This window comes from Acinonyx jubatus, chromosome A2, assembly GCF_027475565.1.
Source record: "Acinonyx jubatus isolate Ajub_Pintada_27869175 chromosome A2, VMU_Ajub_asm_v1.0, whole genome shotgun sequence".
Lineage (NCBI taxonomy): Eukaryota > Metazoa > Chordata > Mammalia > Carnivora > Felidae > Acinonyx > Acinonyx jubatus.
The window spans coordinates 157,416,056-157,434,264 of record NC_069383.1 but is presented as its reverse complement, the minus strand read 5'-3'; the positions used below and the strand labels follow the sequence as shown (position 1 = coordinate 157,434,264).

The window sequence follows — 18,209 nt, the reverse complement described above, 5'->3', positions numbered from 1 at the left end:
CCTCAGCCGCGGGAGGCGGGCCAGGGCACTCATGAGGCACAGGAACCCCAAATGGGCAAAAAGCTTCCAGAATCCCAGCCTCAGGGAGGCTGTCTTGGCAAAGCTGCTGCTTTTCTTTTTTTTTTAACGTTAGATTTATTTTTGAGCCGGAGAGCCAGAGTGTGGGCGGGGGAGGGGCAGAGAGAAGGAGGCACAGAGTCTGAAGCAGGCTTCAGGTTCTGAGTTGTCAGCACAGAGCCCGACGCGGGGCTCAAACTCACAGACCGCGAGATCATGACCTGAGCTGAAGTCGGACGTCCAACCAACGGAGTCCCCCAGGCACCCCAAACAAAGCCACTGCTCAACGCAGTTGTGACGTGGGGAGCATCCAGCAGCAAAACCCAAAACGCAATCGTGCTGGTACTACCGACTTCCAGAATAGTAAACAAAAAGGAGAACGGGGTGCGTTCAGTATGTGCAGACAGCAGGCTGGAGAGGGTGGGCTGCTCTGTCCTTCTAGAACTCTCTTGAAAAGAAGAGAGGAAGTGCTCATGAGGAGGCCACAGTTGCCAGGAGCCAAAGGGCCTCAGCCTGCCGGCAGCACTGAGACCCGGTCATCCATCTCACAGAGGTGACTTTGAAAAAGCCAAGTTGCTAAGCAGTCGGAAAGGAGCCCAGGCCAGGGGCCAGACACTTGGGCGGTGGGACCCAGATGAAACCACAGCCAGCGTGTGTGGGGGCCTAGGTGACGAGAGAGGACCTGCAGAGCAGGGCCTCGACCAGGTCACCGGCTCCCTGGGTCCCATGAGGCAGGGTCCCTGTCCTCCAGGGCTGACAGAGCAGAAGGGGAGACTGAGCTCCTGAGAGTTGACTTCTCCCATCTGCCAGTCCTTGACGTGCCTGCTCCCTCCCTCCTCAGGCAGGCCCCAGGAGTGCTGTCCCTCCGAGCTCCTGTCCCCAGACAGAGCCAGGCGTGGGCATGGCACAGCCTGGTGGCCAAGTGGATGGCTCCCCCAAAGGCGAGGCCCAGGAGACCATGAGTGAGACCCCACCACGCCTCAGGGCCACTCAGGATGCGGCTTTCCTCTGCTCCCCTGTGGAAAACCAGCGCTTTCCCAATAGCAAGCACCAGTAAACTGCTTTTGTCTTCTGTTAGCGTCTTTCCAGGGGGCATCCCCTGGACGGGTTTTTGCTAAATTCTCTGAAGTTCACTGCAACATAAGCAGATGTTTGTATCATACATAATTATAATTGTGATTCTGCTTCTTTCGAGTGCCAAGGCTTTTACGGCATTTGGCGACATTCCCTCCAGGGGCAGGGAGGATTGGGTGAGGGCAGGGGCTGGATTCAGATGCATCCCCGGCCTCTCTGTGCATGGTCGCCTCTCGAGAGAATGTTTCAGAATCAGAACCCACAGGAAATCACTCCTGCACGCATCGACTCTCTCACCCTTTTTGTCCTCAAACAATGGGTGCTGGCCAAGTGGGGGCTCTCCCAGCAGGCGGGGCCTGTGAGTGACGCCCACTGTGTCCCGCCTTGCAGTAGTAGTGGACGTCAGCTCAGCGAGGTGTTCATCCAGCTGCCGTCCCGCAAGGAACTGCCCGAGTACTACGAGCTCATCCGCAAGCCTGTGGACTTCAAGAAGATAAAGGTAACCCTGGCGTGGGATGTGGGAACTGGGGTTTCTCTGCAGGGATGTGCCTACATTAGTGTTTGGGGGGTCTGACCCGGTACCTTCCATGGGCACCCCCCTCTGGGAGCTACGGGGAGTGTGTGAGACATGACCAGGAGCAAACTGGGCAGAACCCAGACCGTCTGACCAGGGACCCAGTCACGGGCTCTTGGGGTTCCTCGTGGCCTCAAGAGACCCGTAGTGCAGGTTGGGGGAGAGGGTCCCACGGTCGTGTCGGTGGGCAGCCAGCGTTTGGGGCTCCTTCAGGATCACCCACGGCCTGGGCTTTGGCCAGGCAGCTCTTGTGTTCAGTGGGCCTGAGCGTCCGAGTCTAAACAGAGTCACCCGGAAGACTGGGCCGTGACCGCGTGAGGCAGAGGGACTCCCGGCCCCAGGGTCCCTGGGCACAAGGCAGATTCCCAAGGTAAGGCTGCTTCTCGAACCCTGCCCGCAGGAGCGCATCCGCAACCACAAGTATCGCAGCCTCAATGACCTGGAGAAGGACGTCATGCTGCTGTGCCAGAATGCTCAGACCTTCAACCTGGAGGGCTCCCTGGTGAGGAGGCGCCTGGGGCAGAGGGCAGCCGCTCCTAGCTTTGGCCACTTTCACAGCTAGGCCCCAAGCCAGCCTGCCCCTCACTCCATTTTGAATTGACTGATTTAAAAAAAAAAAAAAAAATTCCTGGGGAGCCTGGGTGGGTCAGTCAGTTAAACGTCCGACTTTTGATCTGGGCTCAGGTCTTGATCTCACAGTTTGTGAGTAAGAGCCCCACATTGGGCTCTGTGCTGACAGCATGGAGACTGCTTGGTATTCTCTTTCTCCCCCTTTCTCTGCCCTTCTTTGACTCGTGCTCATGAGCGCTCTCTCTCTCTCTCTCTCTCTCTCTCTCTCTCTCTGCCCCTCCCCTGCTCTTGCACCCTCTCTCTCTCAAAATAAATAAACGTAAAAAAAAAAAAAGGCAATGTATTCCTTACTAAAAGGTGCAAAGAGAATAACAAGCAGATCGGAGGAAATAAACTCAGTCCCATCCATCCAGGATGACCCTATGAGCCATCCAGTGTACACATTAAATTTTGTTTTGAATTCACTAGGGACTCCCTTGAAAGGAATTGTGTAGATACGTTCTTTCCTGCAATGAGATTAACATACACATACAGCCTCACGTTAGCAAACTGTTCCTAAGTGTGTCTAGGGTAGATGCCTCCCGGAAAAGGGATTTTACACTCGTCTAAGTTTGGGGGAAACACTGCCTTAGACAAGGGGCATGTGTTTCCAGCGACTTGAAAAGCAAATGCTCTCTGGGATTCTTCAGAGGGAGGAAGGAACCCGTAGCCGTGCCTAAACTAACACACCCACCCTTTTCTCCGGGGCCATTTCATAAGCCTCCTGTTCTCTCAGGAACTGATTGGGAAAGGGTTACTGAGATGATACTCTACCCTGTACAGGCTGTCCTTGCCAGAGGGCAGGGCCCGTGGCCCCAGCTCACTCAAACCCCACGTCTCCTTCCAGATCTATGAAGATTCCATCGTCCTACAGTCGGTGTTCACCAGTGTGCGGCAGAAAATTGAAAAAGAGGACGACAGTGAGGGCGAGGAGAGCGAGGAGGAGGAGGAGGGCGAGGAGGAAGGCTCCGAGTCTGAGTGTGAGTCCCCGCTGTGGGTGGTGTGGCAAGCCAACGTCACAGCCAGGCAGCCCCTGGCCACCCCCGGCTCGGCTTGCCATTCTCTCCCCAGCTCACGTCTGTCTTTCTTTTCCCCCCCACTTTCTGGTCCCTCCCCCAGCCCGCTCTGTCAAAGTGAAGATCAAGCTCGGCCGGAAGGAGAAGGCACAGGATAGGCTGAAGGGGGGCCGACGGCGACCGAGCCGCGGATCCCGGGCCAAGCCGGTGGTGAGCGATGATGACAGTGAAGAGGAGCAGGAGGAGGTGAGCCCCTGGAGCCCCGGCCTGAGCAGGAGCAGGTAGCCAGTGGCAGTTGGGTCTTCGGAGATGCGTCCCCATGCCAGATCCAAGACCTCTGGCACGGCCTTGGGAGGGTCGGTGCTCTAATAGCCCCCCCCACAGATGGGAAGGCTGAGGCTTAGGATCGTACATGGCACATAGCTCGAGACCCAAGTCTGTGCGACTTGGGCAGCGTTGCCTCTCCAGGACACCGGGGCCGCCATGCTGAGGCCAGCGGTGCCGGGTTTGTATCGGGGGCGGGGTCAGGAGACGCTGGGGTTGAAGATGCCACCAGACTGTCCCCCGTCTGTCTTTCTGAGCAGACACAGCACCCTCGGTAGCGGAGGCTTTCAGCAGGCCCTTGCCCTGTGTAATTTATGGGGAACACCCTGAGGCCTCCGCTCGTGGCTCCGTTCCGGCCTATGTAGGATGACCTCCCAAGAACGGTAGTGGATAAAAACAAAAACAAAAATGCCATGATCTGAAATTACAAGACCCGTGAGCGCTGCCGCGAGTGGAATGTCGGTGCCGCGTTCCCTCTGCATTGGGGAGAAGCTACGGGAGCATCCAGCCCACGGTGGGCATTTTTGTGGGCATGGGGGGGGTGGCAGACCCACCCGCTGGGTTCAGATATGCTTTGCCCTCTGGCTGTGGCCGGGATGCTTGGCCTTTCCCTGCACTGGGACCTGGGATGTTCACTTCACTTTTGAGCCTCAGTTTCCACTTTCACAAAGCAGGGAGGTCAGGAGGATTACGTGGTGCTCGGCCCAGTGAAACTGCCTCAGGGCCCTTTCATCGTTGCTATTTTTCTCATGCCATTTTCAAGGATAGCAGCAAAAACTGCTACCTCGGAGTAAATCTGACTGTAGACATACAAGATGACCTTATGAGGAGGACATTGGTGGTGTCCTGAACATGGAGGGCTGGCCTGTGTTTCTGGAGAGGAGGGTCTGGGCTGTAAAGCTCCCCATCTGCCCAGCCGGATCCAGCAAAGCGTTTTGTGGCCCTTGCCAAGCTGTTTAAACCGTTCACACAGAAGAGCAGACCTCTTACGTAACCAAGGTGGTTTTGATGCCACAGGTCGGGGGCACAGGGATAGGCACACGGTGGTGGGAGGAAGCAGAGAAGGCCCAGCGAGCCTCCCAGATCTCGAGGAAGAGTCGATGGAGGCGCAGGGGCCAGTCCTTGGGAGCAAATGACATTGAGATTTGGCCGTAGCAGTGGGGGTGAAGCCAAAGGGTGCCCCGCCCCTGGCCTCACACCCAGTCAAGTCTGTTCAGTTCCCGAACGTGCTTAGAGCCCAGGTAGGCCCCGGGGAGGGGACGGGTGCCCTCGGCTGCAGGGCTGACTTGTGCTCTCTCCTCCTGTCCCCCTCCAGGACCGCTCAGGAAGTGGCAGCGAGGAAGACTGAGTCCCAACATTCCAGAGTCTCGACCCCGGGCCCCTGGTTCCAGAGCCGAGGCGGCGTAGCCCTTAGCAGTAACGGGTAGCAGCAGATGTAGTTTCAGACTTGGGGGAAACTGTATAAACGAAAATCTTCCATATTTATACGGCAGAGAAGATGTAGGACTGTTTGTGTCTGGCCCCGTCCCGGCATCAGTAGCGTTTGTAACAGCATTAACTGTTTAAAACAAGAAAAAAAAAAAAAGAATTATGAATTGGGGAACACGCGACACCTGGTTGTCTTTCCTTTCCCGGCAGTACTGTTGCGGCCGCAGTTTGGAATCACTGTAGTTTAAGCCGTGGATGCATGTTTTTGTAGCCGTCCACTCCTTGTACTGTATTTTATCGGACAGGTCAGACTCGCCGGGGCCGGGGTCCGCAGGCCCGGCGGGGGTATGTCAGTGTCACTGGATGTCAAACAGTAATAAATTAAACAGATGAGAAAACTCACAGCCTTGCCTTCCGGTGGACTCATTCCCTGCTCCCTGCATGGTGGTGAATGCCTTGGGGGCGTGGGGGGGTGGGAAGGCACCTCGCCTCGGCCAGGGCCCTGTCCTCCCGTCACCAGATCGCACAGGACCCACTCCACAGGGAGGACACCGAGGCCCAGGCGGAGGAGAAGGACTTGCGCAGTCCTCATACCATCAGATCTGCAGCTCAGGCTCCCGGAGCAGACAGCTCAGGGCCTACCCTCCCCGCCTGCAGCCAAGGCGGGGCCGGCAAGACAGCCATGTAAACGGGCAGGTGCCACACAGAGGCCCGGGCTGTTACCTGGGAAGTCCAGGGCATTGTGGGAGCCCAGATCATCAAAGAGGGCTCCCAAGTCCAGAACTTACGTTGTTCTTTTCTATGCTTTTTGTCTCTTGATTAAGATCCTCTCTTCATGAGTCATTGCCATCGCATTTGCCTCTCGTTCTTCAAACACTGTTCCCTTCAGTTCCTTGAACATGTTTATAATGGCTGCTTTGAAGCCCAACATCTGGACACCCTCAAAGAAACGTTCTGTTGACCATTTTCCTCAGTGTAAGTCATGCGATTTTTTTTTGTTCAAAATGGACATTTTATTTGTACTTATTTTTTGTTTTTAAAATTTTTTTAATGTTTGTTTTTGAGAGACAGAGTGTGAGCGGGGGAAGGGCAGAGAGAGAGGGAGACACAGAATCTGAAGCAGGCTCCAGGCTCTGAGCTGTGGGCACGGAGCCCTATGCAGGGTTTAAACCCACCAACGGTGAGATCATGACCCGAGCAGAAGTCGGACACTTAACCGACTGAGCCACCCAGGTGCCCCAAAATGGACGTTTTAAATAATATATTGTAACAACTCTGAGTCATTCCCTCTTCCCCCATGAAGAATTTCGGTGGTGACGGCTCTACTTTCTTTGTTCAGTGATTAACTGATCTAACCCTGGAGAGTGTTTCCCCCACAGCGTGTAGCTGCTGATGTATCTGCTCAGTTTTGGGTTTTGGTTTTGAAGCAGGTTTCCTCTAGGAGGCGCCCCTGGTTCGGCCTCGCTTCCAGATTAGCCAGGGACAGCCACCTGAGAGTCACTGAGGCTCCGTGCTGGTGGCCCTGTATATATTAGGCAGCTTGCAGGCTGGACCTGCTTCGGCCTCCTGCCGCGCTCTCTTAGGGTTTCTCAGCGCATGCGCGCCGCCTCCCCCTGAGCAGGTTGCATGGAACCGCGGGGCGCACTCCACGTCTCTCAGTGCATGCGCGCAGCCTCGCACCTGCAGGCAGCTTTCTGGACCCTTGCAGTGTGTGGAGCCGTCACTGGCTGCCTCATTCTCCAGGCCGCTCAACTGCTGCCCAGTTTGCCAGTCTGTGGCAACCAGGATCCCAACCTCAGGCTGGTTAGGAGAACTTGGCCTTTCCCATTCATCCCACAAGGAGAATCCTACCTATTTCCAATCTGCTGCTGTTCATTTCCAAGGCCGGGCGGTGACTTTCAGGTCCTGGCCTGGCTGGCCGGAAGCAGCCGCAGGCAAAAAGTATCCCAGCCTCCCACTGCTCTCACCTGCCATTCCGATTTTCCTGAATAAACACTTCTTTTTTAAAGACAATTTGTTAAAGTTTTTTGAGAGAGAGCAAGCATGAATGGGAGAGGGGCAGAGAGAAAATCCGAAGCAGGCTCTTTGCACTGTCAGCACAGAGCCCGACACGGGGCTCAGTCCCGTGACTTGCAAGATCATGACCCAAGCCAAAATCAAGAAGAGTCTGACGCTTCACCGACTAAACTACTCAGGCACCCCAATAAACACTTTTTAATTTGTTGAATGCGTTTGATCAATCTCAAGGATCCTGAAATGGTTGTCTGTGCGAACCCTGTCTAGTTTCATTGTTGCTTTTAGGGAGTGCATTTGCCAGGATCCTCCCTCCCATCGGTTTGGAAGTCCACATTTTTTCGTTTGTTGTAATGACTTTGCCTTTATTTTAATAGATGTGAACTTATTTTAGTGCTTGCAGAAAGTCACCTCACCACACTCTCGATTTCAGGATATTCAGGATGAGGCCAGTTTAAAAATGAGTCCTTTGAGGGGAGCAAAAAGTACAAGTGGAACTTTGGTATGACAAAATGTCTTATGATCCATGAATTGTATAATATAACTTGTTGGTGAAAGACACCAAGATGCAAAATAATACTGAATTACTGGGCACAAGTGTATACATCTCGTGCAGAGTCTAGAGTTGGGGCCTCACAGTGTTGGAAAGCCCATCCACCTGTGTTGTTGCTCTAGCAACAACCAGACATACGTCCAAGGTCACCTCGTGGCCCAAGATGGCTGCTGGTACTCCATCTATCCATTCCACCTTCCAGCCACCACTAAGGGAGCAAGGGGAAAGAGAAGGCCCCACCCCGCCCCTTAGAGACCCAATTTGGAAACTGACATATCACTCTCTTATGCCCTTTGGCCACAACATAGTCATGTGGCCACACAAAGCCACACAGTAAGCTGTGAAATGCAGCCTTGCTTCTGGTACCTGCGTGCCCAGCTAAAGTTAAGGACACACAGCTTGCTCGCTGCCTGCTGGATGGTGGTTATGCCCAGGTTTCAGATGAGAAAACAGGCAGAGAGAAGGGAAGTATGTATTTGCCCTGAGGCTGCACTGCCAGCCCTGGAAGCAGTGTTGTCAGGCCATACCCCCCTGCCTCCCAGGTCTGATGGTTGTGGCTTTGAATCCTGGCCCTGCCACTTCCAGGCTGTGTGACCTTGGGCAGCATTCAGCACTTTCTGAGCCCACTGGGAGATAAGAAACCAAAAGGTACTTGGGAGGGTTCTACTTCCTTATTCAGGCATTCCTACATTTTCTATGGTGACAACAAAAAGGAAGATAATTTTTTAAGTGAAAAAAGTGGGGGCGCCTGGGTGGCTCAGTGGTTAGGCATCCAACTTCAGTTTAGGTCATGATCTCATAGTTCATGAGTTCGAGCCCCGCGTTTGGCTCTGCGCTGACAGCTCGGAGCCTGGAGCCTGCTTCGGATTCTGTGTCTCCCTCTCTCTCTGCCCCTCCCCCACTTGTGCTGTCACTCTCTGTCTCTCAAAAATAAACAAACATTAAAAAAAAGTTTTTGTTTTCTTGTTTCTCTTTTTTAATAGAGAAGAAGAGTATAGACCTGAAGCACCCGGCTGGCTCCATCAGTGGAGCGTGTGGCTCTTGATCTCAGGGTCATGAGTTCCAGCACCATATTGGGCATAGTGTTTACTTTTAAAAATAATAAAATTAAAGGGGCGCCTGGGTGGCTCGGTCGGTTAAGCGGCCGACTTCGGCTCAGGTCATGATCTCGCGGTCCGTGAGTTCGAGCCCCGCGTCGGGCTCTGTGCTGACAGCTCAGAACCTGGAGACTGTTTCAGATTCTGTGTCTCCCTCTCTCTGACCCTCCCCCGTTCATGCTCTGTCTCTCTCTGTCTCAAAAATAAATAAACGTTAAAAAAAAATTTTTTTTTTTAATTAAATTAAAAAAAAAAAGGTAGGACGTAGACCCTCATAGGTGACAGAAGGCCACAAACATCTCCCATCCCACGTGCACTTCTAGAACCTTGCAACTCCCCCATTCGATTTCATTGGATACGGAGTCTAATTCTCCTCCCCTGGAATTTGGCTTGGGACTGCTGGTCACCCTCAGAGTGCAACGCAAGTGACACAGGGTACCACAGCTCCGCCCTGTTTGCTGGAAGACTCCCTCCAAGGTGCCAGCTGCCTGGAGGCTGAGGAAGCCAAAACAAGCTGATGCCGAGAGACCCCCTAAGATCTGCACAATGAGGGGCGCCTGGGTGGCTCAGTCGGTTGAGCATCTGACTTCGGCTCAGGTCGGGATCTCGCAGTTCGTGAGTTCAGATTCTGTGTCTTCCTCTCTCTGCCCCCTCCCCGCTCACGCTCTGTCTCTCAAAAAGGAATCAACGTTAAAAAAATTTTTTGTTTTAAATAAAAGATCTGCACAACGAGAAGGAAGAGGTGCCTGGCCAACCCCCGAGTTCTCAGGCTCCAGCCCCGAGCTCTGTACGCCTGCCCAGCTGAGCCCTCTCCCCATTCCTGGCACATGGAAACCGTGAGAGAGAATAAAAAGGATTGGGTTTTTTTAGGCACTGAGCTGTGGGGTGATTTCTTAGGCAGCAGCAATAACTGGAACATCCTAAAACAAGTTTTCAGAGGACACGGGTCTAATTAACCCGGACAGATCTTTAGAGCATTCCTCTGAACCGAGTCACTGCCACGTGAATGTTTAGAGAAAGTTCTCTCAGGATGCACCCCAAGCACATGATGCCTGGAACAGCTGTTAACTCCCAGGACCGGGGACAAGAGAATGGAGTTGGAAGCTTCTCCAAGCTGGTGAGGTTCTGGACACCTGTCCATTATAAGAACCATTTCTTTCTTTTCTTTTTTTAATGTTTATTTTTGAGAGAGAGAGAGAGAGACAGAGCGCACGCAGGGGAGAGGCGGGAGGTGGGGGGGTTGGGGGGGTGGGACACAGAATCCGAAGCAGGCCCCAGGCTCTGAGCTGTCAGCCCCGAGCCCGACCCGGGGTTCGAACCCACGGGTCAAGATCATGACCTGAGCCGAAGTCGGATGCTTAACCGACCGAGCCACCCCGGCGCCCCAAGAACCATGTCTTAATTCCTTACCAATGTCTAACTCAACAGAAGATTTCTAGGTTATGTCATGGTCTCGAAGATTTCTACTGCAACCAGGCCATTCATTTTTGGGGGGGACATTAATATTTATGAAGTGGCCAAGGCCCACATGATCATGTTCCTCCCACACCTGACTGCCCCCCTTCTCAAGTGGCCCCAGTGGCCCCCATCAGACCATCTCAGCTGTCATCCCTTTCCCTGAGGCTCCACCATCCGGTCAGTGTCCCAGCTCGGGCCATTCTCCTAAGTAACTTCAATCTACTCACCTTGCCCTTTGTCCACCCCTGGCCCCCACCTCGAGCTGCAGCCACCATCACGGGTGTGATCAGCTCCTCCCTGATTCCCTGGCTTCCACTCTCTCCCTGCCAGGCTGTCCTTCCCACACGGCCAGAGGCGTCTAAACTCTCAACTCCTAGGTGCATGTGAGCCCCAGATCCTCTGAGCTGGCAACTCTCCAGCCATAAGCGCTTTAAACCTCAGCCACCCTGAAATTTTACACCACACGCTCACTGGTGTTTGCCCAAGCGCCTTCTTCTTCCCATAATGGCTCACCTGACAAATCTCCTTCCTCTGAGCCTCATCTCAAATGTTGCTTTCCTGCCCCTTCTTGCCTCCCTTGATATCCTGGGAGAGGAAGCAAATAGACCCTCCTTAAGAGAATCCTAAAAATCGTTTCTTTCCCAGAGGGCCCGGGTAGCTCAGTCAGTTAAGCATGACTCTTGGTTTCGGCTCAGGTCATGATCTCACGGTTCGTGGGTTTGACTGTTTGTGGGTTCGAGCCCCGTGTCTGGCTCTGCACTGGCAGTGCAGCCTCTATACTTGAGATTCTCTCTCTCTCCCCCTCGCTGTCTCTGCCCCCTCTCGGCTTATGCGCATGCACTCTCCCTCTCTCTCTCTCAGAATAAATTTGAAAAAAAATTGGTAAAAAATAAAGATAAAAAACAGTGATGAAATACTTTATTTATTTATTTGTTTTTATTATTTGGCCTAGCAAATTGGCAACGATTTGTTAAATGCTAACACACAGCGTTGGCAAGGCGGTGGGCAGGCAGGCTGACATCAGTGCGGCGATACCTGGATATGGCTTTCCGAAAAGCAAGTAGACAAGATGACTCAAAATATTTATACTCCGTTCTCAGGAATTTCCCTTAAGGAAATCATTAGGGATACAGTCCGTAGAGAACAGGTATCCTTTCCATGGGTTTGGTGGGAATAAAAGTGCTCAACAAGGCAACATCAACACCCATTAGGGTTTATCCAGAAGATACTGAATAGCCATTAAACATATTATGGGCATGAGAAAGGGCTTATATATGATACAAGGAGGGGGAAATGGGCTATAAATGGTATTGTCCAATAAAATTTGAGTTAGGGGCACCCGGGTGGCTCGGTCAGTTAAGCGTCCGACCCTTGATTTCAGCTCAGGTCACGATCTCTGGGTCCATGAGATCGAGCCCTGCATCGGGCTCTGTGCTGATAGTGCAGAGCCTGCTTGGAATTCTGTCTCTCCCTCTTTTTCTGCCCCTCCCTCACTCTGTCTCTCAAAATAAATGAATTTGAGAGATAGAGACAGAGTGTGAGTGGGGGAGGGGCAGGGAGCGAGGGAGACACAGAACCCAAAGCAGGCTCCAGGCTCTGAGCTGTCAGCACAGAGCCCGATGTGGGGCTTGAACTCACTGACTGTGAGATCAGGACCTGAGGTGAAGTCAGATGCTTAATCGACTAAGCCACCCAGGTGCCCCTAAGCATTTTTTTTAAAGAATTTGAGTTAAGTCTATCGTCTTATTAATTGTATTGTACTAATGTTAATTTCCATAGTCAATAAAGTACTATGGTTATGTAAGAATATGTAAGATTACCTACCATTGGGAAAGGCTGGGGGAAAGGTCCATGGGACGTCTCTGTACTGTTTTACAACTTCTGTGAATCTATCATTATTTGAGAATAAGAGTTTTAAAAATTGTCTCATGATGAAACCTGGTTATATGTTGCTGTAACAAACATTCTCACCGTCTAATTGGGATCTATCAACAAAGGGTGACTTCTTTTCTTTACATACTACAAGGTCGTATAATGGTAGTTACCCAGGGACCCAGAAACCTGGAGGCTCTGACTTGACAGGTGCCTCCATAGTCACCAAGGCAGGAAAATGAAACTTAGAGCATCTCCCTGAAGGTGACACTTCTGCCTAATGTCTTTGGCTGAATCAAGTCATATGGCTACCTATAGCTTCACTCAGGGACAAAAGGAGCAATCGTTTTGGGGCCTAGAAGAACAAGTTTAGTGAGTACCACAATGTACATAGGAAACCATCTCGGGGCGCCTGGGTGGCGCAGTCGGTTAAGCGTCCGACTTCAGCTCAGGTCATGATCTCACAGTCCCTGAGGTCGAGCCCCACGTTGGGCTCTGTGCTGACAGCTCGGCCCCTGGAGCCTGTTTCAGATTCTGTGTCTCCCTCTCTCTCTGCTCCTTCCCCATTCATGCTATATATCTGTCTCTCAAATTTTTTTTTTTTTGACAATTTTTTTTGAGAAAACAAAAGAATCTCGAGTGCCTGGGTGGCTCATTTGGTTGAGTGTCCAACTCTTGGTTTTGGCTCAAGTCATAATCTCACAGTTCTGAGTTCGAGTCCTGCATCGGGCTCTACTCTGATAGGGCAGAGCCTGCTTGGGATTCTCTCTCCCTCTTTCTCTCTGCCCCTCCCCCACTTGTGTTATCTCTCTCAGGATAAACTTTACAAAAATAAGTAAATACAAAATAAAAAATAATCCCATTTCATAAAGATATACATTACACATATATAAAATAGATTACAGGAATAAATAATACACACAGTGATGATCCTGAGTTGTTTGAGGATGTCTCTTCTTGGTAATTTCTATGTTTTTCTATGTTTTCTACTTTCTAAAGTTTTTACATTTAAGCATGTGCTGTAATCCAAGATCATAATGGAAATAAATAAAATTTAGATCAACCTCAGAGAAATGGTCTAAGTAGGAGACAATGAGGATGAGAATTTGAGGAAGTAACTCGGTGGTGGTTTTTCTAGCCCCAGGCCTTTGTTATTCAGTCTGAGTCTCATTGACATTTTATCCAGTGGGATTCTTGTTTACAAATGACATAAACCAGCCTGGGTGGTTTCTCAATCAAAAGGACCATGGGGGCTGGATTCCTAGCCTGGCTCTGGAGTCAAAGTCTTGAGTGTGAGAATAGGATTGGCCGATTCCAGGTCACATGCTCATGTTCCTGTGCAAGCGATGCTGGGAAAGCTCATAGCTATCCTTTAGAATTTCTTTTTTTTTTAATTAATTTATGTTTTTTTAATGTTTATTTATTTTCGAGACAGAGAGAGACAGAACATGAACGGGGGAGGGTCACAGAGAGGGGGAGACACAGAATCTGAAGCAGGCTCCAGGCTCCGAGCTCTCAGCACAGAACCCGACGCGGGGCTCGAACTCACCAACCACGAGATCACAACCTGAGCCGAAGTCAGATGCTTAACCGACTGAGCCACCCAGGTGCCCCAGAGCATGCGACTCTTGATCTCAGGGTCGTGAGGTTGAGCCCCACATTGGGTGTAAATAAACTTTAAAAAGAAAAAGAAAAAGGTGATCCTGGAGCTGACCTCCGTTTCTTCTCAACCGGTCTCACTCAGTATGTGGCTTTCACCTTCAGGCAGGTGAGACAGCGGCTAACACCTCCAGGCACCGCCTTAACATCCAGACAGGAGGAGAAGAAGGCGGAACAGTCAACAGCCAAAGAAAGCATTTCTCCTTTCAAGGATTGTGTTTTTACAGGAGCAGGCATTTCCACCTGCTTCACTGATTACAACTGGGGCTCAGGGCGACCAGCAACAGCAAGGGAGTCTGGATCAGTATAGCCTGGGTACATTACAGCCTGAAATAGGATCGGGATTTTATAGAAATAAACAAAGGGAAGGGATGTAAAATGGTGCAGCTGCTGCAGAAAACCATATGGAGGTTCTTCAAACAATTAAAAATAGAATAACCAGGTGCCTGGCTGGCTCAGTCAGAAGAGCATGTGACTCTTGATCTTGGGGTTGTGAGTTTGAGCCCCGCATTGGATGTAGAGATTACTTAAATAAATAGAAGTTAAAAAAAAAAATGAGGGGCGCCTGGCTGACTCAGTCGGTTAAGCCTCCGACTTCGGCTCCGGTCATGATCTCACCATTTGTGGGTTCGAGCCCCGCAACGGGCTCTCTGCTGTCAGGGCCTGCTTGGAGTCCTCTGTCTCCCGCTCTCTCTGCCCCTCCCCCCTCTCAAAAATAAACATTAACAAAAAAGAAGAAGGGAAAGAAAAGGCACTGTAGTTGCAGGCAGCTAGAAGTATCCATTGTCCCTGCAAACAGGTGTGATGTACCCCCTCACCTCTCCCCCACCTCTGTGACGCAAGACCATGAGTTGCAGTCAGTTCAGCCAAGGAGCACAGAGCTGGGATTCCAGGCCATCAGGCCCCTGACTGTTGTAACATGCAGAATGGGAAGGGCAGGCACAGGTCTGCGGGGTCCCTGGAGGGCTTCTCCCGGGGGCTTTTTCTCCCTGGATTCCCATGGGTTCCTGGCAGCCAGGGTAGGGGCGGCCTGAAAGACAGGGCTAGGAGGCCGAGTTGCCCCTGACTTAGACCCCGAGGCCAAGGCTCACCCTGGCTGACGCAAGAAGCTGTAGGAGCCAAGGTCTCATCCGTGGCGTAGAGGAGATTTTCATAATGTGGGGTTTGTTTTTTTTTCTCATTTATTTATTTTCCTCCCTCCTTTCCTTTCCTCTTTCCTTTCTATTTTTATTTTAATTTTTCTTCTCCTTTCTTTCTAATTTTTCATCACGGCAAAATACACATAACATAAAATTCCCCACCTGAACCATTTTTTTTAAGGTTATTTATTTATTTTGAGAGAGAGAGAGAGAGAGACCGTGAGCAGGGGAGAGGCAAAGAGGGAGAATCTGAAGCAGGCTCTGTGATGCCAGCGCAGAGCCTACGCGGGGCTCGAACTCACGAAACCGTGCCGTCATGATCTGAAATCAAGAGTCGCACACTGACTGAGCCACCCAGCGCCCTCCCCCCCACCCCCCCATCTTAACCATCTTAAGTGCACGGTTTGGTGGCCAGTGTTATACAACCATCACCATATCCACCTTCAAAACATTCCCAAACTGAAATGCTGTCCTCATTAAACACTGCCTCCTGGTAACCACCATTTTCTTTCTATCTCTATAAATCTGGCTCCTCCAGGGACCTCCTCTAGATGGAACTGTACAGTATTTGTCTTTCCGTGACTGCTCTGTTTCACCTTTTCCTAAATCGCCTAAGTGGTGCTACATCGATATGACGCATCCTGGTAAGACGTCGAGCATCACAGGACACGGTGAAAGACACTTTCCCACCTGCCTCCTCAGATCGGAACCTAGGGGTATGTGCCTCCCAAGGACGTTGGGACCCCCGTGGCGTCTCAGACTAAATGTAAACAGAATCTGACGGTCATCCCCTCCGTGGCCGGACCGTGGTCCAGCCTGATCATTGCTCATCGCTGCGCTTGAGTCTCCTAGTTCCCGCTCTGTCCCCCCTACAGCAGCCAACAGGCGCCCGGGAGCACCCAAGTCCTCCCCCTCCTCTGCTCAGAACCCTCTGTGGCTCCGACTTTTGGGGTAAATGCCAGCGTCCTCCCCACTGCCCACGAGGCCTTGCACAACCTGTCCCCATCACCTCTTCTCACTCACTCTAACCCAGCCACACTGGCCTCCGTTCTGGAATGTTCTAACCTCAGTCCTACCTCAAGTACCTTCTACCTGCTAATCCCTCTGCCCACATCGCCCTTCCTTTGGCCAGGTCCTTTTTGTTATCCAGGCCTTCGCTTAAAAGCCCGCATCCTCAGAGAAGCCTCTTTCCTTCTCCCATGAAGGCTCAGCCCATTGGTCCGAGGGACACTACTAACATTATCTATCTTGTTCTAGGTGGTGGTTACACAGATGAGTACATATGAAATAAATCTCTGAAGGGGTGGGGGGAGGCACCTGGGTGACTCAGTCAGTGGAGGGCTCGACTCCCGGTTCGGCTCAGGCCATGATCTCACGGTTTGTGAGTTCGAGTCCCGCATCAGGCTCCGCTCCAACAGCAAGGATTCTCTCTCTAGCCCCCCTCGGTGTTCTCTCTCTCTAAAAAATAAAATGAGGGGCTCCTGGGTGACTCAGTTGGTTGAGCGTCCGACTTCGGCTCAGGTCATGATCGCACGGTTTGTGGGTTCAAGCCCCGCATTGGCTCTGTGCCGACAGTTCGGAGCCTGGAGCCTGCTTCGGATTCTGTGTCTCCCCTTCTCTCTGCCCCTCTCCTGCTCATAGTCTGCCTCTCTCTGTCTCTCAAAAATAAATGGGGGCACCTGGGTGGCTCATCCCATTGAGTATCTGACTTCAGCTCAGGTCATCATCTCACACTCTGTGAGTTCGAGCCCCATGTCAGGCTCTGTGCTGACAGCTCAGAGCCTGGAGCCTGCTTCAGATTCTGTGTCTCCCCCTCTCTCTGCCCCTCCCCTGCTCGTGCTCTGTCTCTCTCTGTCTCAAAAATAAATAAAAAACATTAAAAAATAAATAAATAAATGTTAAAAAAATTAAAAAAAAATAAGATGAACTTAAAAAAAAAAACAACTAAAGCCATGTACAACTCTAAAAAAAAAAAAAATCTATGGAGCTGTACACATAAGGTTTGTGGACCACATTGTATGTATATTTTATCTCCATCCAAAAAAGTCATAGGGGCGCCTGGGTGGCTCAGTCGGTTAGGCAGCTGACTTCAGCTCAGGTCATGATCTCGCAGTCTGTGGGTTCAAGCCCTGCATTGGGCTCTGCACTGGCAGCTCAGAGCCTGGGGCCTGCTTAGGTTTCTGTGACTCCCTCTCTCTCTGCCCCTCCCCTGCTTGCTCTCTGTCTCTTTCTCAAATAATAATAATAATAAAAATGGTTTTTAATTAAAAAAAAAGTCATAAAAATAGACACCTCCCACACTAGCCACTCTTGTTTCATATTATCCTCTCGTGTTTTGAATCTGGTTATCCCAAACCATCTCACTGATTTGTTTCATGCTATCTCCTGCCCTGGAACTTCAGCTCCAGGAGAGGGGGGATCTTTGTCTTGTCTCCCTGGGGTCCTCGGCACCCTAGAACATTCCTGGGACACAGCAGACACTCAGGAAATTTTTGTTGAATGAGGAATAAAGACAAGGAAACAGAGACCCAGAAAGTGATTTGTCCAAGGTCCTAGAATTTGGCCCGGCCAGATTTCCCATACCTCTGAAGCTTTTCCAGCGTCTTCCAGATATTTCAAAATTCAGAAAACTCCCCATGTGCGAGCAGGCTGTAAGCAATGCATTTCACATGGCTGTATTTCATGAAACGTGACAAGGTGCGGACTGTGAATGACCGAACCTTGCATTTCAGGATTCGTGTGGATGACGAACTGGTGTGAGTTAAATATAAAATATAACCTAAGAGACATAATCCCCGCTCATTCCCGCTTTCCATGCTCCCACCTCACCTCTTGCCCAGGCCTCTCTCCCACCCTGTCCCATGACCTACTTAATCATCTGCCCAAATTACCACGTTAAGCATGCATCTCTCAACCTCCGTGGCCTCAAATGCTTCTCACTGCTCTGGAAATAGTTTCCCTCATTTGAAGGGCATGCCAAGGCCTCTCGGGTGTCCATCCTGATCTTCTTGCAGCCTTCCAGGGTTCCACACGTGTGCCCCGCCCTTCAGCCCACCTCTCCCTGTCCCCACCTCAGTGCCTCTCCTGCCATGCACAGTTGGGCAGTTTGAGGTTCAAAGAAAAATCGAGCGGAACGTACAGAGATTTCCCACATACCTCTGTCCCCCTACAGTCACGGCCTCCCCACCATCAACATCCCCACCAGAGTGGTGCATTCGTTACAATGGAGGAACCCGCGCTGACACGTCATCATCACCCAGCATCCATAGTTGACATTACAGTTCATTTTCCGTGTTGTACGATCTCTGAATCTGGACAAAGGTATGACATGTAGCC

At 51.3% G+C, this 18,209-nt stretch overlaps 1 protein-coding gene across 6 annotated transcripts in view; it reads left to right on the top strand.

The window, feature by feature from the left end:
* SMARCA4 (SWI/SNF related, matrix associated, actin dependent regulator of chromatin, subfamily a, member 4) overlaps nucleotides 1–5,484 on the top strand; it is a 72,708-nt gene extending 67,224 nt beyond the window's left edge. For 4 of the 6 annotated variants that reach the window (XM_027050215.2, XM_027050213.2, XM_027050212.2 and 1 more), the window contains 5 exons: nucleotides 1,522–1,630; nucleotides 2,106–2,207; nucleotides 3,162–3,294; nucleotides 3,434–3,576; nucleotides 4,970–5,484. In XM_027050215.2, coding sequence (XP_026906016.1) covers nucleotides 1,522–1,630; nucleotides 2,106–2,207; nucleotides 3,162–3,294; nucleotides 3,434–3,576; nucleotides 4,970–5,002 — 520 coding nt within the window. In that variant the 3' untranslated portion in view covers nucleotides 5,003–5,484. The remainder of the gene's footprint in view (nucleotides 1–1,521; nucleotides 1,631–2,105; nucleotides 2,208–3,161; nucleotides 3,295–3,433; nucleotides 3,577–4,969) is intronic. The other 2 variants (XM_027050216.2, XM_027050211.2) reach the window with 1 other exon arrangement.
* Nucleotides 5,485–18,209: the final 12,725 nt, after the last annotated feature.